Here is a 22,038-nt window from a genome sequence, read left to right on the forward strand (position 1 = left end):
GACATTTAGGCCATTTAAGGCAAACTCACACACACAACGCATACACAAAGACTCGAACCCAAGACCTCTTAGTTGGAAGCCTAAACTCTCAACCAACAGGCCAAGGTTAGAACTTAAGGTTCAAATAAAAAAACTAATCCTCTTTGGAGATAGTTTATCCAAAATAAAACTTAAGGTATCTCTCTCTAAATAAAAAGCATCATGCAGTGCTGTTTTTTATTCAATGATGTGCATATTCATTTATATATATTTATAGTATTAGAATTATCATATTACATTATTTAGTCTCATATGCTTCATATTTATTAGAAATATATAACATTTATAAGTATAATACATTGTCATTATTAAAGATAATCTCATTTTTATTTTTTTCATTGGACTCTTCCCTTACTTCTAAATAGGCATGTTCATACTAAAACTAACTATTCAAATTAACATGTAACCTCCTATAATTTGTCATAAACCTTCATCTATCTCATATTTTGAAGACCCATGAAACAACATAAGGATCCCACAAGCCTCGTCTTGCTCTTGCTTGGTGAGCTACAATTCCACCCTCTCTACATTTGGATGATCCATTGAGAATCCCATAAAAATATCACATATCATCAGAATCCCCCAATGAAAATTCTATTTGGATCCTATGACAATCCAACTTAGATTCGATACCGTCGCACGCTCGATTAATCAGCAGCCTTTTGATGTAGGAACATCTTTAGTTATATACTCCTTGAGATTAGTTTATCTTAATTTATTACAGGTTTATCACCACTAGCTTCTAAAATATTCTTTTTATCATATATATATACAAGTATTATAGTAGAAAGATAATATTGATGAAATATTATTATCTTTGAAACTTCTAAGCTTATTGAGTGCCATTGCTCTCTGGATTGAAAAATCCTTTAAACAGGTCCGATTCATCCGCCAATCACCCTTCACCCACCAAATGATCGCACTCTGCACTCGCTCGCTCATGGCACAACGTGGAAAGTGGCTTTCAACTTCCTGCCTTCACACACAATTCTCCTAGGCTTATTGATTGAGAGCTTAAGCTTTCAACTAAGATGTCTAAGATTCAAATTTATGTGTATGCATTATGTGTGAGTTTGCCTTAAATGACCTAAATGTCTCAAAAAAAAAAAAAAAAACTTCCTGCCTTCGTTGTTATTATATGATATCCCCTGTCCAAAAAGTAAGGGACAAAATCTGCCAGTATACAAAAATAATCCATTGTTGACTGACCCTCTTACTACCTTGAGAACCACAATTCAAATCCCTCTCCCTCTTATACATCAGAGCGGCACTGCACAATGTGCATTATCTTCCCAGAAAGCCAAAGCGAACAATGAAGTTACTGATGACATAATAGTGTTTTTGGTAGGAAAAGTATTACATTACAACAGGCTTTAATTTGAACTGAAACCCCCCTAATGGAAAAATATCCCAAGGAAGTATCAGTGTCAAGCAACCACCATCCACTAAAAAAGTAAAATAGAAAACAAATTGAAAATGAAAGGAACTAAACAGTACTAAATACTTATCATATCCCCACAGAACAACCACCTCTCTTCTTCACTCACATGACAGCACAACTGCTCTGGCTCTCATCACTGAACAGATGAGCAGTATAGTCCTCTGATTGATGATTGCTGATGCTGTTGTTGATGTTGTAGTAATAGTAAGGGCTTGGATAGTAGCCTGTGAAGGGAGGGATCTGAGGAGATCTGTTGTACATGAGCTGTGGCTGCATGTACTTGCTTTCATTCATCATCATATTGTTCCCGTTACTGTAGATGCTGCTCATGTTGTTGCTGTTGCTGTTGCTGTTGTTATTCAGGTTTCTCATGTTCATCAGCATTGAAGATGATGGATGCCCATGGCCATGGCTTCCTCCATTGAAGCTCATCATCATGGGAGATGGCTGGCTCAGACCTTGTGGTGGAATGTTTCCTCCACCATAGCCACCATTAATACCAGAAGAAGGGAAGCCATTGATGAGGCTTTGAGGTCCTCCTGCATTGCTCCAGGTTGATGTACCATTCATGCCTTTTAGCTCTAACAGATTTGGGTTCTTCATTCCTCCATTATTCTGGTTTGGTCCTGGTACTGCCCCTGCCCCTTTCTTTCCACCACTGCTTGATCCATTATCATTTTTCTTTGAATTGGCTGCTGCAAGTGCTGCTGGGTTAGCCTGCTTCAACATGTTCAACTCGTTCAATTTCGCCTCAAGAAAGCCGAGATCATCTTCATCATCGTCGTCATCCTCATCATAGTCTTCATCGCAGAATTCATTGTCAGAGCTCAAGGATTCGAGCTTCGTGTGCTGGTTCTTGAAAGCCTTGAGGCCCTGTATGAGGGCTTGGGTTGTCTGCGGCTTGTTGTTGCTGTTATTGTTGTTGGGATTGATATTGTTGTTCTTAGAAGGGCTGTTGTCCTTCATGAGCTGAGCTTGCTGTCTCTGCTGATTGTTGTTTGGTTTGTGGTTATGGTGATTAGAGGAGTTGTTGGGCTTGTTATTCCAGAGCTCGGCATGCTTTCCAGCTTTACCTAGCTTCTTGATGAGAGTGGCAGAGTCCACATTTCCTGAGACTGTAACCTTCTGCTGTTCTGCATCAATGGTGGCCGTATAGACCCCTAAAAAAAAGTGGAAAAGGGTAAAACTTTCGTATGCTTTGAAGAGAAAGCTGAAATTTTGGCATAACGGAAAGAACTTGCTATTTGTATGATATCTTCTATTGAAATAAAGTTGTCTTTTTGCGATGTTTAAATTAACAGAAATTGGGCAGAAAAAGTTGCAGCTAATATCCCAGGACCGCTAAGCATAATCAAAGTATTCATAGAAGTAAAACAAAAAGAAATATTTCCAGGATTAAGCATCTATTTTGATCGTCTCTCCTGAATTAGTAGAATCTTGAAAAAGGGATTTTACGATAAGGAAGGAAAAGGATAAAAGTTGTGCCTCTCCCCTTGTGAAAAGATTAAGGAGACGGCTTCCATGAAAAGCATAAAATCCACTCCCCCATGTAGACTAGTTAACAAACAAAACGTTCCAAAATAAATTATCAGACAAGTTTGTTCCACTTATCAGTTGAAAAGCTAAAAGCTTATAACCCAACACTCCAAGAAATAGATCAAAAGAAAGAAAGAAAAGGAAGAGAGATTCAAATGAGCCGAAACTAGAGAGGCAGAGTACCTTCAATTCTTTGAAGGAGCTTCTTCACTTTCTGCTTACAGCCATCACAGTGTATGTTAACTTTGAGGATGATGGTCTGTAAGAAAAACAGAGAAGCAAAGCAACCAGTTAGCACTTAGCGCCATCACCATCCCTTCACTTTTTCTCTCAGCTGACAAAAACCAAACCAAAAGCTTTCCTTTGTAGAGAAACGAGAGACAGAGACGATGGAGATGGGATACCTGGATCTTGAGAAGCTTAAAGTCCTCATCTTTAGTCATTTCTTCTGGTCCTCTGAGAAGTCCGAAAACTAAAAACACATAAGAAAGAGAAAGTTGAAAGTTCTGTACACTTAGAGAGAGAACAGGACTCAAACTCAAAGCAACTACAGTATGTATACCTCACCGTTAATGGCTGAGAGCAAGAAGAGTTGTTTAAGAGAAGAGTCTTCTCTCCTAGAGATTCCACTTCTCCTTCAACTCCAAATGCTTCCACTAATCTCTCCCATCAAACCCACACTCCTCTGCCGGTTCCTCAATATATAAATCTGTCAACCTTTAACCTGTGAAAAGCTATCCAACGGCCAAAACAAATAGAGAGAGAGAGAGAGATATGATGTGATTTGACTCTAAATCCAGGAAAAAAAAACTCAGTAAAGAGCAACAGCGACTAGACGGGGCCCTTCGCACTTCCCCCTACTTCTACGCATAGCCTCGTCCTTTTGCCACCTTACCTGTCCCCCAGAGGATCATAACCTTCTCGCGAGATGATCAAAAGAGAGCCTACTTATAAAAAAAAAAAAAAAAGCGAACCAGAAAGAATGAGAATATAATCTTTTCCCAAGAAAACCAACCCATCAATTTATCATTTTGATATGAGAAAGAAAGACAAATAATATTTTGATTTTCTATAAATCAACCTTGATATGGCATCAAAACTAGCTTGATAGGGCACGAATCTCGAGGCAAAAGCTAGTTGGAAACTTCAAAAATTAATTCCGGAAGTACCAGAACTCCGATTTCAGCGAGTCTACAGTCAAATTGAGCGTCTCGGAAATACGAACCCAACGACACCAAATTCGACCCAATCCGAGTCCAAATGGGTCCGAATCAAAGACCTGAAGCGCTGTTGGAAGGTTCAAACCATAATTTGAGTTACCAAACGGTCTTCGATTTTAACGAGCTTATACTCGAATCGAGCGGCTCGACGAGACGAATCCAACGAGCCTAAGATCACCGAATTCCGACATCATTAAGGCCTTAAAATGTCTAACAAACGGTGCATGATCAAAGGATTCAATATCGGCCGTCCATTCAAACCACTCCCAATTCGCCCATGATCTCACGCATATTTACGGGCTATGCCACTCCATAAAAAAATATAAATAGAGCCCTCATTCTACACAAAGGGGACTCAAGTGAAGAGAGAGAGAAAAAGAAGGGAAGAAGAAGAGAAAGGGGAAAAAGAGAATCCCCTCCTTCTCGACCACTGCCGGAGCTCTTCCTGCCGCCCGAACATGCCGGGATTCTGCATGATATTCGAGAGAACGCATGAATTCTTTCCAACTTTCACTTGATGTTGAAATTCTTCCCAATTTGCAACAGAGTTCCCTCTTGAAAAGAAATTTGAGGTTGTATTTGCGTATTTGTTTTTTATATTAAAATGAGAATTAATTGATTGGTTTTATTAAAAAAATTATACTCTCATCTTTTTTTTTTTTTTCGGAAAATATTATTATACTCTCATTTACAATTTTTTTATCAGATGTCAGATTTTATTGATTTGAAACAAATAGTTATATATATATATTATATTGATTTTATTATCAACTAAAAGATTTTGAATTTAAATTTTAGAATGGAATATTCATCTTCTATTACTATTGAAAGGTCTCTTTGCGGTGTGACTAATACTCGGTTGACCTAGAAGAGGCACCCAATCCATAAACATCTTGGACAACACTTGATTAGGCCCCACTTAAGAGGCATTACCGCTCTAGTAGAATCAAATACGGGTTGGTATTACCTAGACGGGGTCTTAACGGGTGATCAGCAATGCCTGTGGCCTAAATTAGAGGTCTTCATTGCACTTTGAAGATGCTCTGATCTACCATCTGCCCAAGTGGCAGAGTGGATGTCATAATTTGTGTTAGGAGGGTTCACGTACACGCGGCCCCTTTTTTTTTATTTAAAAAAATTAAAAAAAAAAGGTTGAGAGTTCCCAATCGTACTCGCCTAACAATCAAACTAAGCAACGATGGGTAGATAATGATATATATTACATATATAAATTTGTATAATATTAGCTTAAATGTCTTAAAAATTTCACATTTGGAATTTTTTTTTTTTAACGTCATAGAGTCATAATAGTTTTTCAAATATATTCAGATGGGGTAGACACGCGCGACACGTTAACTTGCGAAGAAATAACGTTATTCGGTTCGACTTTACACGACCTGACGATGACACATGAAAAGATGCTTTTCATGATTGCAGGGAATTACCGAATTACTTTTTTTTGGGGAATTAATTACCGAATTACAACTTGAAGCCAAAAGCTTGGACAGTTCGTTTAGAGAAATTATTGGGTGCGGAGTGCGGACGTAGCTCTGTGTGTGCAAACGAATTGGGTCGCGCCACGTGGAGCCCATCTTGACCCCACCGACTTGAAGAGAACGTGTGCTCTGTTTATCCGATAACCCGATAACACGAACCATCCGAACTACTTGAAAAAATGCACGGTACCTAGTAGTACCGAGCGGTACCTAGTAGTACCTAGATGCGGTAAAATAAAGAATAAACTCTAACAACAAACCCTAGATCTACAATAACTTATGGAACTTAGAATGCTTACAGAAATATGCCAAATCCTAGAGAGTACCCACCTCTAGGTACTACTAGGTACCGCTCGGTACTACTTGGTACTACTAGGTACCTCTCGGTACTACTAGGTACCGCGCATTTTTCAAGTAGTTCGGATGATTCGTGTTATCGGGTTATCGAGTAAACAGAGCACACATTCTCTTCAAGTCGGTGGGGTCAAGATGGGCTCCACGTGGCGCGACCCAATTCGTTTGCACACACAGAGCTACGTCCGCACTCCGCACCCAATAATTTCTCGTTCGTTTAATGCGTGTCGTTTTAGCCCATCATTCTCAAATGTGTCTGAACCTGTTGTTTTCTAATTGATAATTCATTTATTTCTCAACTTTTCAAAAGATGATAAAAGCTTATTCCATTAAGAACTTTTTTAGGTTTCATTTAAAATAATTTTCTTACTATTTTACAAAGCTCCTATTATGAAAATATTTTTTTAAAGCTATGATAGAAAGCATATTTCTAATAACTAAATTTTTTTAACCTAAGAAAAAAAATAGTAACCAAATAGAAATTATGATTGCGGTTTGAAAAATAAAACATTAAGAAAAATATCTCAAATGCCTATTAATAACTTATGTCTAACATTCATCTGTCATCAATGACAACTGATTATATTTTCAATCATTATGTTTCCCCTCCTATCAGCTATGCAATTGAGTTAACCAACAAGCACCACCCAACTTTTAGTTTTTCTTATTGATCATCATAGATCACTTCTCAATAACAAAAATCTAATATTTAATTTGTTATTCATTAACGCATGATGTTTGTCATCCACTAATGCATGATTCATTAACGATAAGTTATCTACGGTTGATGTGATTCTATGTGATCATTTATTCTCTCTCCTATTACGAGAAAGACTCAAAGGATAATGCATTATTAATTCCCAAACTATTGATACTCCTTATTGGCTGTCATTTGATGTTTACCAATAATTGATGGTTTTCCGCCATTAATGTTTGATGAACATATTCTTAATAGGACTATACACCATTTCTCAAGTTCTAAAGTTTCTAGTCAATAATTTTTTGATGCAAACCAACAACTGGCATCCATTAACACTAAGGATGTAAACGAGATGAGTCGAGCTCGAGCCATAACCTGTTTGAGCTAGAGCCACAGCATGTACATTCGAGCTCAAATTCGACTCAAGCTCAGAACTCAAGCTCAAACTCGACTCGTGTATCTGAACCTCAAGCTCAAGCTCGACTCATTATTAGCTTGAGCTCGATTAAACTATTCGAGCTCGACTCGATTGCAGGCTCGATTAGAAAGACATTTTTATAACTTTTTTTTATTGTTAGGTGGTTTAAAATTCATGTCATTTTGCAAAATAAAAAAAAATTAAATTAAATTTGGCATTAAGCAGATAGATCCACCTCTCTTCTTTTCGTGGAAATATAAGACCTAAGCACATACATTGACTATTAACAAAAATTAAATAAAGGAGAGGAAAAAAATTAATACAAAGCTTTACAAACAGCTATCATTGTCTCTTCTTATATCATCAAACAGGACAATAAAGATTCACAAGCAAATAAAAATGAGTAATACAACTCCATCGCATTTTCATTAAAAAAAATAAGGATAATAATTTAATTAACAAATAGCAGGTGATATGAGTCACAAATTTAAGTAAAATGCCCAATAAAAAGTAGAGAACAGGAAAATTAAAAAAAAAAAAAAAAAAAAAAAAAAAAAAAAAAAAAAAAAAAAAAAAAAAAAAAAAAAGATAACAAATAGGCACAACAAGTTTGTCTTGTTACATCAATAAAAAGGCGTTTCCCACCTAACATAGAATTGTGAAAAATATAGGATACACATGCCCATTCACAATTCAACCCGATAAGACCCTCAGCTAAAACATGTCAATACATGTTGGATTGTGACAGAAACAGAAAAATTCTAATATCTAGTTTTGAAAAAAATGTAGATTTCATATTCCATTTTAAACTTTAAAATAACTATAAAATACAAAGCTACTGACAACATTCACTATAGAAGAAATAACTAATCCACAATTTTTTTTATTTAATCATCAAAATATTTATACAAAATATATACTATATAGTATATGGTTATATGGTTATAGAATAGAAGACAAAGCAAAACATAATAAAAGCTAGCAATGACTGTACAAAAATCAAAAGAAGAATAACTATACATACTCGCATTAGATCCTGAACTAGTAATCGATAGGTTTATTCTCTTTCCAAGGCCCTAAAAATAGGAAGCAAAACATCCATGAGCAACACAACTCAATATGCCACGTTTAAGCATGCATGTCTAAATTTCTAAATCATTTTATTTATAAAATACGGAGCTGAATTTAAAAGGTATTTCATAATAATCATTTTCTTGAACAAAATCGTACTGGCAATTATGAAAGAACTTAACTTGTAGTAGCTAGATAAAAGTGAATAAACAAATACTTTTTATTTCTGAGTAATACATAATTATTTTTGTAATATAATAGCTAGGTCATTATTAGAAGTGTTGTCACCTGACACTATGAACAATTTATTCTCTAGAACCCATTCATTAAGTGATTTGTAAAAAGTTTCAACAATTTCATAAGTTGTATAAGGAGGAGACAGTGTAAGAAAATTAGCACACGCTTCTGCAACTTTCAATTAGAGTCCACATAATATGCGGTAACAGTTAAATAAGATATTATTGGGTTCTTTAACTTCCATAAGTTTGTGATAAAACTGTTTTTGTTTATAACTTTTAATGTATTTTGTAACCTTTTTTATCTTCCTTGTATACTAATATAATGTCACTACGAGTAATTATTCTTGAATATTTTAAAAAATAAGGTGACATTAACTTTAGAACCAAATTCTTTCACAACTAAAATTATTTCTCATTTATAAAAAAAATAATGTGCTGTGCTTTCTCTTACCTTAGAGTTGTTATACTTAAATCTTTTCAAACTCTCACTCTCCTAGGAATTGTCATGTGCTAAATTGATGTCCTTAGATTGAAAATGCAAAAAATTTTATTTCTTAAGGCACATATTCTAGCAGCACAACGTTTTAAGTGTCATCTAAACTATATTGTTGATCATATATGAAAAGTTTCTTCATGCAGTGAAAGCATTCCACTTTCTTTTGTCCATCACGAAGAGTGGCTTCCTTAAACTCATCACAAATCGTTGATATCTTCTTTCTTTATTTTTAGTTTCTATAGGATTTTCATCTTCATTCTTATTAGTTGCTTCAAACATCATGTCCTTCTATACCCTTATTTTCCACCACACAAATATGATTGTCATTCAAAATGGCATTTATCTCTTCACTATACGACTGCACTTTATCAATTGTCTCTAAATTTAACCGATAACTAATATTATATTCAACAAAAATTACAACTAACATTCTAAAATATATAATACAAACAATTAAAATTTAGCATACTTAATCTTTAACGAAAAAAATAGAAAAGACATCCACAAGTTATATTAACTCCTAAAGCATTGATTGAAAAGCTAAAATCCTTATCAACAAGTTTCATTGCAAAGTAAATAACTAAATAAAAAAGTTTACAACTCTATTTATCCATAAAACCAAAGACAAGTGCTTATGACATGAAAATGAAATACACAATCACACAATCTATGCATGAGCTAGAAATCTTTGAAACCAAATTACAACACAATTTTTAAAGAAATAATTCCAAAAGAAGAAACATATTCCACACATAGCATTATAATGTGAAGCATGATAACTTCACAGCAAGATCCTAGGAAACCAACTTCCAAGTAACCAAATCAAGAAACTATATTTTGCTAACTTCAAGCAGCCAAAATATTCTTGTGATTACTAAATAAATGCAAGTTCGAAGCAAAATTCTAATAAATAAGGCATTATGCCTTATAAATTTTGGCTTTAAGGAAGAAGATGAATGACCTAAAAACCTCCTAGCTAGAGCAGGAGTTGTCTGTCTCGAACCCCATGTATAGTTGCTACAAATTTTGAGAAACTTAAGGTTAAGGTTCTTGAGAAATGAGTGAAGTCATTAAGATACAAGGGAGAGATAAGATACCTGAAGAAATTTTGTAGTCGCCATAGGATTTGGCCAGTCGCTGCTCCACTTCACTCACGAACTACAACAATCAAAGAGAAATCCCTATTTTGAACAACCGCACTTCATAGTTCATACTGGTAGCAAAAATGAAAACCTGGTTCGTTAGTTCGATTCGACAAGAATATTAGATATTTGGCTATTTCACTTGAATACTTCGCATCTACAGTCTGCCTTCCGCCTTACTCATTCAATCGAGCCACTCAACGAGTAAATGAGCCAAGTATCAATTAACTTGATCGAACTCGAGGTTGATTATCCAACAAGTTTATAAATCTGCTCAAGCTCGAAACTCGATGTGCTTAGCTCACAAACTCGTTAACAAGTCGAGTTCATGCTGATGGCTCGTGAGTCAGCTTGACCCATTTGCACTCTTAATTGATACCAATGTCTAATAATACCCTTGTTACTTGTCGTCCAATATCCCCTCCTACTAGAATAATGATCATTTCATTTGCACATCATAACAACACAAAAATACTTTAAAATGAATTCATTTGAAAATCATAATTTTCTAAACAATAGCATTGGGCGTTGTGCTTTTGGGTGCTATGGCATTAGGGTGAGAAACGTTGGGGTGTAGAATTCAATGTGGCAGTGTCGATGATCTTTGTGTTATAGTAACTATGGAATTACATGTAGTGTAGCATCGTTGTGTCAGGCAAGCACAATGCCAAACACTAAAATGATTATATATATATATATAATCTAAATACTTGCATCACCCCATCCCCTCCCCTTATTTCATTTGCTTGGCGAGGAAGGAAAGGAAGGAGAAGAAGGAGAGAAGGGAGAGAGGAGAGAGAGAAATCTCTTTGGGGCTTCAACGCCAGTTGTTCCTATTATAGAAGTTGTTATGATCATGATAAGTAACATTTACTATATATGTATTTATTCTCAATGATTCTTAGGTTGGTATGTTTTCTCTCTCCTAAAAGTGATAGAAAACTAATATATCTCATTTATGTAAGTTTTTTATCATGTGAATTTTGATAATTGATAGATATCGTTATTGTGGGCGCATTTTAACTAGAATATTTACTAAATTTCACTAGTTAAAATGAAAGTTGTGATTTTATGAAGTTATTGGCAAGTATATAAATTTTCTTGTATTCTATAGATTCATGTATTTTTTGTTGTATTACTTACATTAAAAAGAGATTGATACATATGATAATAAGGAAAATATGGTATTAGCTTGTAAACAAGCAATGTTGGTTGTTAACACTAATACGGGTTAGCTCTTAAAACATACGTAGAAGGGTGGGCCAACATATTTTTCTTAAATTAAAAGATTTGTGGTGTGATCATGGTTGTAGCATATAACTGATTGAACGGATTATGTCAATGGGTAGAGAGCGGCGACTCTTCGTTGATTCTTGAAAGCCACTTGTGAATTAACTTAATTACGATAATGAATAATGATGGCCACATAAAGACATATGAGCAACTGGTTAGTAGTTGGGGCTACATTAAAGACTAATAACCAATTGGGTTACGGTTGGGGTGAAAGGATGAAAACACTAGCTACATTAAAGTTAGATGTCCTACTTTGTTGAATCATACATCGATCAAGGCATACATGCATTGATAGCATTGTTAAAGCATATGATGTTTATGTATGTCTTGTAAAAAATGATCTTTATGTGAATGTTATCGATATTACTTTTTATCTTTATTTATAAAAAAAATCTTGCATGTATCCCCCATATATTACTTTTTATCTTTATTTACATGCTAATCTCTCATATAATGCTAAAATAATAATTTTTTTTCGATGTCACCACATATTCCAACACTCAACTTGAACTTCACAAAACATTACCTTTTTTACTCTATCTGAATGTTATAAATCGTTTTATAGGAAATCAAAGCACTAACCTTAGATAATTGACCTTAAAAAAAAACATGGAATTCATATTAAAAGTTTAAAAACCAATCATAAAGGCCTTCCTCAGGCTGGCCGCTTACAATCTGCTTATATTAAAGCTGTCACATAGGATTCCTAACCAGCGTTAAAATCACTTAAAATGTACTCAGCAGTGCAATACGTCGTAGATGCGTAGTCCTCAGGTAGTCATGAACTCAGCCGCTTCTGCTTTGCATCACACGTTCGACGCCAACTTTATAAAGAATAATAAAAAAAAAAAATTAGATAGGCAATTGAAGGTGAGAAAGCTAAGGACGAAAAGGCTATGAAAAGATGATTTTGATGGCTTGACTACTCCTGGGATTGAAGAACATGTGCTGTTATGGCCCATGCATGTGAAATCATTCAAGAAAGGAAAAAATATTTCTTTTGCAGCTGAAAGCTTTTCTGTTTTGTAAGGCTTAGATATTCCTTTATAATGGAGGGAATCCACTGCCCACTGATAGCTAAAAAATGATAATGATGAAGCTTGCTTTATTTGCCAAACATTCGCCTTCCTTGTTAGGAATCCATAAATTGTTGGGACTCATGTGTTTGCGTGTTCTCCTTATCTTATTATTGTAGGGCTGATTTCCACTTTGGGGGGGCTTCAATAATATGTTTTGGATTTGTTGGGTTCAAGGAGAAGTTTTTGAGAATATGTAACTACGAACTTTGGCGTACATGCACGTAAAGAAGTTTTTTTGTGTCACGAGTTCATATACGATTTACGTAAGGGGAGGCTTATTTGTACATCATTTGTATTGATATTAGAGGAAAAATGTATATTTTATTATGTGAACTATATGTTAAAATTCTACTGTTATATTGTTTTTATGTTATGCATATTTGTTCACTTGTTTTTCACATAAGGAGTTTGGACATAGTTTTTTGTTTAGACTCCAATTACGTGAAGACATGTAAATTTTCTTTCTTTTGTACACACAACTGTACAAGAGGAAAAAAAATATCCTATGTGTTTTCACGTGATTGAAGTCCGAATGACTGCCGGGCTCTGCACGGAATAATTTTTCCTTACATTCTTATTTGCAGTTTACTTACATCCACAAAATTAGGGCTTCGTTTGTGAAGACTCTTTCATTGCTTCTTAAAACGAAATTTTAGTACAAAATTTACTAAAATTCCGTTTTAAGAAGCAATGGAAATGCTGTCCCAAACGAAGCATAGGTTTCATATATCATATTTTTATGTGCTTCTAGATTAGAAAATTTTACTTTTAAAATAGGTAAAAAAATTCTTGTTTCGTTAAGCCTAAAAAATTGCTTTATGAACTGATTAACAACACAATAAAAAATATTTTTACGTAAGTTAAGCAACCTATTATATGAAACATATAATCTTGTTACTCTTGTATAAATATTTTAAGAGCTGAGTTTTTAAATAGGTTATCTAGATTTGCACAACAGAATATGATCCACTGTTAGTGGAGGTGCAGCATGACGCAAGAGGGAAATAATAATTGCGAAGCAAGAGCTAGAAAAGGTGAACCTTTGATCTAAAATATATTTCTTCTTAAGGAAAGAGCCAAGATGATATGTTATCGATAAAACTTATGAAATGGGCTAGCCAATAAATGAGAGAGTGGAAATCTAATATCTTTATTAGACGTGTCAATATATGACCCAAAATTTTAATTCTGATCCTAATCAAAAATTTTAGATTCGGATCAACCCGTTTAACAAACGAGTAGGATTCAAATTAGCTATCGAACCTGAACGCAACCCGTTTGAACCATCTGTCATGTTCTCACTCGTCCATTCTGTTTGATCCAACGTTCACTAGGTCACATCTCGCTTGTGCTTGCTACTTGCCCTCACAGCTCGCCCTCAGCCTTGATTGATCGCTATCACTCACAATCGCCCTCCCATGCCCTTTCCAACTGGCGCTCACCCTCGCCATCACCCGTTCGCACTCTTTCTCACCTTCAACCGGATTAGGTAGGTCGGGTCATGTCGGGTTGGGCTAAATTGGTGTTAGGTCAGTTTCACGTCTAGATTTTTAATCCATTTAGACAAACGAGTTGAGTTCTAGTAACATGTCGATTTCAGGTTTACCCAACTCCATCTGAAAAACTATTTTGACACATCTAGTCCTTAAAAAAGGTCAATGAAGAATAAGACATAAATATAAGATATTTAAATGGTTCCAATTTATAGCTTGCAACCACAATATAATGAGAGAGAAGAATTTTACCATGAAAGTATAAATAGTACATCATATAGAAAGATATGCAAAAAAGAAAATTAATAAATAATCCTAACACCAAAAAAATATTTTAGAATTGAACATAATAGTGCAATAGCATATTATGAACCAACCACTGGAACACACAAATGAACAGCATTCACGGGAAGAAAGATAACCTAAAGGTGCAGAAAATTAATAAGAGGAATATATCCAATGAACAATAAAATATTTTTTCTTCTAAACATTAACCCTAAAGTATGCCAACGCCATAGAAAATGTATCTTTTTTCTTATTCATTTCATGTAATATATATATATATATATATATCATTATCATAGATTTATCAAAACATGCATGAAAATTAGCATTTAAGTACTTTTTAATAATTTTAAATTAATCATACTATTATATTTGATTATATGATGAAATAAAATAAATTTCTTATTATCATAATCTTATGACAGTTTATCAATATTGTTATGTCATCAAAAATCGTCTTGATTGAGCAAGAATCATGAGGCATTTTCAAGTTAGAAACTTTCGAAATTAAATTTGGGATCATTCAAACTCCAATTTTGGCAAACTTATAATCAAATTGAACATATTAAGGAGACGAATCCAACAACGTCAAATTCAATCCAATTTGAGCCCAAATGGTCCCTCATCAAAGGACCAAAGCCTACTTAAAAGCTCCATAGTGAAAGCTTGATGGCTAGAATGGAATAAGATGCAGAGGAAGAAGACAAAGGAGAACGGAAGAACAAGAATTTGGAAACATGGAAGATTATTATTATTCATTATCTTGTTGTACAAAGCAGGAGTGTATAAATAGACTAGTAGAAAGGTAGATGGCAAATGATATGAGGCCACATGTTATCTTGATAACAATTCAAGATGATGATGTGGCTAACACATAGCATTAATTGGAAGATCAAATAATATACAAATATGATATGCTTATTTTTTGAGTCGAGTAGCTTGATGATATGAATCCAACGAGCCCAAGATCATTTAATTCCAACATCTCTAAGACACTTAAGTGCTTGATAAATGTTACATGATCAAGGGAGCTAATATCAATCTTCTGGTATAACACTCACAACATGTCCTTGATATTCATTTTATTTATCAGTCACGTCACTCCCAAAAATTATAAAAAGACCCTCATTCTTCACATGAAAGGGGAAGGAAGAAGAAAAAAATGCTCTTGGGCTAAGAGAATTATGAAGCTCCACCCCAGCACCACCGCTGGCAAATCTGCGCCACAAGGCCATCGTTGATGAATCTCCCCTAGACCATTGCCCACTACAGGAAAAATGTCAATTACCGACGTCTATTTTTCATCGATAAATGGCCAAAATCCCACATAAATTAGTATTTCCGGCGGAAATATTTACGCCAGTTCAATGCGCATCGGAAAAGTGTTATCAGCGTAAAACTTTCCGCCGAAAATTCTGACGAAAAATTCGCCGGAAATATTTTTGGCAAATAAAGAACGCCGGAAATATTAAAAAATGAAAAAGAAAACCTAATCTTACTGAAGCCCGCATCAACCCGCTGAAGCCCCCCGTCCAGCCAGTTAGGCTCACCCGCCCATGACCCGATTCCCCCCACCCGCTGTGCAAAGCCCACGACTCACCTGGCTCAACCCACACTGACGCATGACCCGCTACCCGTTCCTCGTGACCCGCCCACGACGCTTGCGCTTAGTGGGGTTCGAACCCCCAACCTTCAACAATCCTGCTGTCCACCAAACCATCAGGCCACCACTTCAAAATGAATAAACTTCTGAGTTATTCTTTATTTATATTACTAAAAACAGAAAGTATATTATTTAAAATAATTAATACATTAAAAGATTAAAATAATTACTATATTTAAAAGCTAAGTTTTTTTAAGATCAAAATAATTATTATATTTAATTTAGCAATAAATTATTAAACTTTTTAATTTAATTTATTTTAGCAATATTTAATTTAATTTAATAAAATAAATAATTTTAAATATTACTAATTGCCATTTTCCATAAATATTTTTAATTTCTTCAGAAATTTCACCGGAAAAGCCAACAGAAAATGCGCCGGAAATAACTTAAAAATTTTCTTCACAAGTACGCCGGAAAATCCACCGCAAAAATATTTCGTCAGAAATTTGTCGGAAAATATGTCGGAATTGCAGCCAAATTTATTTTCATCGGAAATTACTGTTTTTCCTGTAGTGGCCGTCAGACTCCATCTGGCATCCATTAACAGTCCTTCAAACTATCGTCGCTCGACTGCGATCCTTCTGACCACCACCACCAGACTATGATCCTTCTGACCTCCATCGACCGCCAACTACGGTTCTTCCAACCATTGTCGCCCGACTATAGTCGTCCTTCCGACCTCTGTCGATAGCGCGCCGGCTATGATCCCTTCAACTATTGTCACCCAATTATGATCCTTCAAACCACCGTTACCTGCCGATTACGATCCTTCTTATCATTATTATTCGATTATGGACCTACCAGCCAAACAAACAAAATAACATTTTCTTGAGAACAACTATTATGTCATTTTCCAACTATGTACTGTACTATATAAGATGTAAAATTGCTACATTGATCCAACATCTTCCCCTAAGGAAGGGCGTCATTTATAATTAACTACAAGCACTTGTGGATTCATTTAATACCAGCGTGATCCTATGCATGATTTTTTTTTCTTTTTTGGGATTTTCACGTAAAAATTTTTGTATCCTTTATAATGGACTTCGTACTAAACTAGAAAGCTAAATTATATATGTCTCTCTCCTCTTGAATTTTTCAAGATGAAACAAGTATTATTCTTTTAAGTTGATTAAAGATGGGTTGGATAATGTATCATTATTTTTATATGATAATAAGAATGAATCAACTTAGAATGAATGAGATAATATAGAAATCAATTTTAAATTATTTTTTAACCCTCGATCTTTAAAAATATTATAAAAATAACCATTTCCCTTTTATTTATCATGCATTTAATGGTGTTATGTCCTTATAATATATTATGGTAATGCAACGATGCTTCATTTATAGTTCTAAAAAATTGTTGCATTGACTCATTGAGTTGACATAGAAGACATGGGACACAAATTATTGAATTTTTTGTACTATCTCTCTTATAGTGCTGCAGACATGATTTATTTAATTGGACAAAAATTAATTAATCATTTAAAGGACACAGATTAAATATTTACCTTTAAAAATATCAAATAATAATTAAATATACACAACATTTTCATATTTTGTTTTAATACAATTTGTATTTATTTTAGACATTTTAATAATGAGAAATAATTTTGTTATAATTAGATTTATTAAATTTGGTACTGTAAGAAATTAGTTGTTTAATATTTAAAAAATTATAGTATTCAAAATAATTTTTCTATGAATATATTTGAGATAATTTTCTCATTGTTTTGATTTTAAATTCACAATCACAATTCTCTAATTATTTTTAACTATTTTTTAAAAGTTTTTATGATGAAATTTTTTTATAATCAGAATTATTAATTTATAAAGGCTTTAAGCAAATAATTATATTTATAACATATTTGAAAAAAAATCACAATTACTTTTACAAAAATTATAATTCGCCTAATACAAATTCCTAATTAATTTTATAACAATTATTTTATTATTTACGAGTATATATACCAAACTTATAAGTTTTGTATGAGGAGCTTCCTATAAGAAAACTCAACCTCTATGTTAAGCAAATCCCAGCCTCTTGATCGTGCGACCGCAGAAAACAGACGGCTATTGATCGAGAGTCGCATAATGATCAAGCAAGCAGTATTTTGGTGATTAACAAATGGGAGGCGACAGAAGGACGTGAGAATTTAATATAAGGGCGACCGCATGCAGAGAGTAATGATCGAGGGCCCGTCTTTGCGTGCTACGTACGGGGAATTTCGCAGAAAAAGCCTCTGATTTTGGGAAACTTCACAATTTGAGCCATCTTCCCAGATCTCGAGAAGGGGGCCAAGTTGCCAGTATGGAGAAAGGTGTAAATCAAGTGGATGGATTTGTAAAAAAGAAATAAATTTGGGTTTTTCAGCTTTAGGTGCTCCCCGGTCCCGTACTCCGCGGGGATCCGTTGTGGAGAATGGGGTGTGGAAAATATCTTATCGTATTTTGATAAATGAAGAATTTTCGGGATCAACACGTCGGTCTTTTCTCTCACCGGTGGTTTTTAGAGGCGATTGGGTTGGATCCAATATAATTCATAAGTCATATTACCCCCTTATTTTTGAATTTTTATTAGGTTCGGTGTCCTGACGTAGCGCTTTATGTTCGGACGTCAATAACATGTCGTCACGTGCTCTTATTTTTTACCGCACGGCCCGACGACCCAACCTGGACCGAAACCCGGGGTTGCTATGTTCGCGCATTACTAGGTATTGCTCGCTATTGCTAGGTATTGCTCGGTATTGCTTGACAATAACGAGAAATATTGTTATGTGAAGACCAATACCGAGCAATACCTAGCAAAATCGGGATATTGCTCGGTATTGGTCTTCACTAAATGATATTTCTCATTATTGTCAAGCAATATCGAGCAATACCTAGCAATACCCCAGTCTGCACAAATCAGCCAATACATAGCAATCCCGGGTTTGATCCGGGTCGGGTCGTTGGGCCGCGCGGTAAAGAGTAAGAGCACGTTGCACCATTTTACTAGCGTCCGAATGTAGAGCTACGTCAGGATACCATACCTAATAAAAATTCCTTATTTTTTTTTACAGTCACTTTCCTATAAAAATTCACGATCATGGGTTTCATATAATAAATTAAAAAATAATAAATGTAAAAAAATAACTCTATTGTGCCCATATAAGAGTCAAATTCTCATTTAAATCTAATTAAAATTTTATTTTTAATATTTTTTTAATCAAAAATTTTTAGGTATATATGAATCTTTCTTAACATAAGCCAAATTTAATTTAATAAATTTCTCTAATAAAGCCATCATAAGGCTAACATTTTATGTGATCAAACCATCTAAGACGATTCTCTGTAATCTTATTTATAACTCAGTTGCAGCATTTTCATCTTTACAAAACTAAACATAATTTTATACTTCTCTTTTAATTAAAAAACTAATTCAATCAAACAAAAATTGTACACAAAATATTCATTAATCTTAAAATAACTAAAAAAATCAATTTTTAATTTTATTCAAAGTGTCTATGTTGAAGCCCTAATTAGCCCAAATGAATATGATGAGCCCTAAATAAGATATAATGCAGAGAATCGACCCTTGCTTGAAGGAGAGCATGAATTGCCTCAAAAGGATCAAAATGAGCCAAGGTGACCTTAGTTGGGTTGGATAACATTAGTTCCTCGTGCGCTATAAATTGTCATCTAAAAGGAGGAGATGAGCGCCAATGACTTCACCATCATTATTTACTTGACTAGTAAATAGCTAATTCTCATGATAAATCATCTCAAATTAGAAAGGAATTGGAACGCCACTCTCGAGGGTTTCGGGGCGAGGCCTCCAAAAAGTATCTAATATTCAAAGGTTAATTAATTAATGATGTTATAAAATTTTTATTATGTTGTAAATATCGTTAACTTTTTTTAATAAAAAGAGTGTGAGTTTTATTTCATATTGAATAAAGAAAAATTAGGACTATATATTTTTTACAATAGATAAGAGTAGAATTTTAATTAGTGGTGACAATAAGACATATTCATCTATTAAAAAAATTTACATAAAATTTTTATGTCTTTCTTTTTTTTTTTCCTCTTTGTTTTTTTGCATATATATCATATTTTCCCCAACAAGCTAAGTTGTAGACCCCTTTATCATAAATGACAAAAATAAATTAAGTCAAAATTGTCAAAAATAATAATCTTAAATTCATTTTTAAAGTATTATGAATTAAATTATTAGCATGGCTAAGAAATTTCATCTTATATTTGGTTAATAAGATAACTGGTTAGAGTGGTAATTTTTTTTATTTTTTAAATATTATTGTGTGTCGAAAAATTTGTAGTGATATTATGATATTTTTATGAGTCATATATCTAACAACCTGCATAAATTCATAACCATATATCATTCTTTAGGCATTTATGCACCTTAATGACATTAGAATTGAGTAATATTGGGCTACTTAGAATCATCTCATCATGATGCTCGATTTGATTATAAGAATTCTAGAATTTTATATTGCTTGGTCCCTCCAATAATGGTATGAAGTTTTCATCCATGTTTTATAAAGTGATTGATTTTGGGTCATTTAAATTTAAACCATAATATTTTTTGTGCAATTAGTTTCATTTCATTGAAATATTCATTTTAATAATAAATTTCTTGAAATCAAAATTTGAAGGATCTTGAATTAAATTTCAAAAGTTTCGTATTTAATTCAAATGTGTTTTTTTATGGCATATCAAATACAATAAAAAAGTTATAAGCAAGAAAGTAAAATTGTTAAAAAGAGGTCCATTTAAAGCAAACTATATGATTAATATATGGTCTTGCTAGTGTATTATGGAAGATTTAGATTTCGTTTGGAACGGTTTTTTACTGCTTCTTAAAGTAGCTTTTTAGTACCAAAATTTTAATTTTTGTAATAAAAATCTGCTTTAAGAAGCAATAAAAAACCGTCCCAAATGATGTCAAAGGCTTCGTTTGGGATGACATTCTTGTTGCTTCTAAAAGCTACTTTTTAATGCAAAAATTAAAAAATTGTACTAAAAAACTGTTTTAAGATGCAATAAGAAAGCTGTCGCAAACAAAATCTTAGCCTTTATTAAGTCTAAACCCTAATTAACACTCTTAAAATTTTAGAGGAAGTAGTGGTGATGTACGAGTTTTAAGTGATCCCTGGCGGCTACAACGATGTTGCTTATAGAAAAAACAAAGGGCTAGAGGTCAAGGCAGTCGATAGGAAGTTGTTGCAGCTTGGAGGAAATGAAACCAAGTTATCAGGTTTGTTATAGTTCACTCCGATCACTTTAGAAGCACTCAATGAAAACTATTTTCAAAAGAATAATGAACATTGAAACAATTAGGAAGTTGTTCTCTAAACGGCTTCAGATTTCTTTAAATTTTGTCTATTGCGAGCTACAATATATGCGATGATAGAGTTGTAATTTTATGTCTTAGCGTTGCAAGGATATCCAACTCACACACAGAGAATACAAGATTTTTTGCGTGAAAAAACCTGGAAAGGGAAAAAAACCATGGGGCCTAGCCCAGTTGAAAAGATTTCACTAAAATTTGAGTTGAGTACAGTGGGCTGACTCGTCCCAGAGGGCGATCAGATTACAAATGTCAACATTAATATGGTTGATGTCTAGTGTTAAAGCTGACGTCACTTGTAAGTTGGGGTGTTAGTTAGTAGTCCGACAGTGAATTGGCAAAATTCTGGCGTCAGTTGATGGTATGGTGGAGTTTAGGGCCTCAAGTGTTGGTTTGGAGGAGTTCAGGCCCTTAGGTGGTGTTCCAGCGAAGGTGAGGACCTCAGGTGGTGGTCTGATGAAGGTCAGTGCCTCAAGTAGTGGTCCGGTGAAGGCGAGGGCTTCAAGTAGTGGTCCGGCAAAGGTGAGGGCCTCATGTTATGGTCCGACGAAGGCGAGGGCCTCAGGTGGTGGTCCGACGAAAATTTGGGGCCTTGGCTATATATTTAAAAAAGAATATTACAAAGATCACAAAAATACAACTCTATAATCAAATTACAAATTAAAAGAGAGCTATAACAAAATTAACAAAAAACGATCATAAAAAAACCAGCCC

At 34.1% G+C, this 22,038-nt stretch overlaps 1 protein-coding gene and 1 non-coding gene across 5 annotated transcripts; one reads left to right on the forward strand and one right to left on the reverse strand.

Annotated features, from left to right (window-relative positions):
- Positions 1 to 1,347: 1,347 nt before the first annotated feature.
- On the reverse strand, positions 1,348 to 3,875 carry LOC110116590 (heavy metal-associated isoprenylated plant protein 37). 4 transcript variants are annotated; one of them, XM_028691843.1, is made up of 4 exons: positions 3,584 to 3,875; positions 3,421 to 3,472; positions 3,200 to 3,275; positions 1,348 to 2,640 (listed from the first exon to the last, which is right to left on the reverse strand). In XM_028691843.1, exons 2-4 carry the CDS (start codon positions 3,457 to 3,459, stop codon positions 1,583 to 1,585), a joined length of 1,173 nt encoding a protein of 390 aa, XP_028547676.1. In that variant the 5' UTR covers positions 3,460 to 3,472; positions 3,584 to 3,875; the 3' UTR covers positions 1,348 to 1,582. The 4 variants fall into 4 exon arrangements, with proteins under 4 accessions (XP_028547676.1, XP_020705895.1, XP_020705894.1 ...); XM_020850236.2 differs by having other exon boundaries at positions 3,579 to 3,875; XM_020850235.2 differs by having other exon boundaries at positions 3,421 to 3,488; positions 3,584 to 3,874.
- Positions 3,876 to 5,196: 1,321 nt separating this feature from the next.
- LOC114578570 lies at positions 5,197 to 5,357 on the forward strand. Its single transcript, XR_003699568.1, has one exon. It is a non-coding gene; the product is annotated as a U1 spliceosomal RNA (small nuclear RNA).
- The last annotated feature ends 16,681 nt before the right edge of the window (positions 5,358 to 22,038 follow it).

Source organism: Dendrobium catenatum, unplaced genomic scaffold, assembly GCF_001605985.2.
Source record: "Dendrobium catenatum unplaced genomic scaffold, ASM160598v2 original_scaffold_76227, whole genome shotgun sequence".
NCBI classification, from domain to species: Eukaryota; Viridiplantae; Streptophyta; class Magnoliopsida; order Asparagales; family Orchidaceae; genus Dendrobium; species Dendrobium catenatum.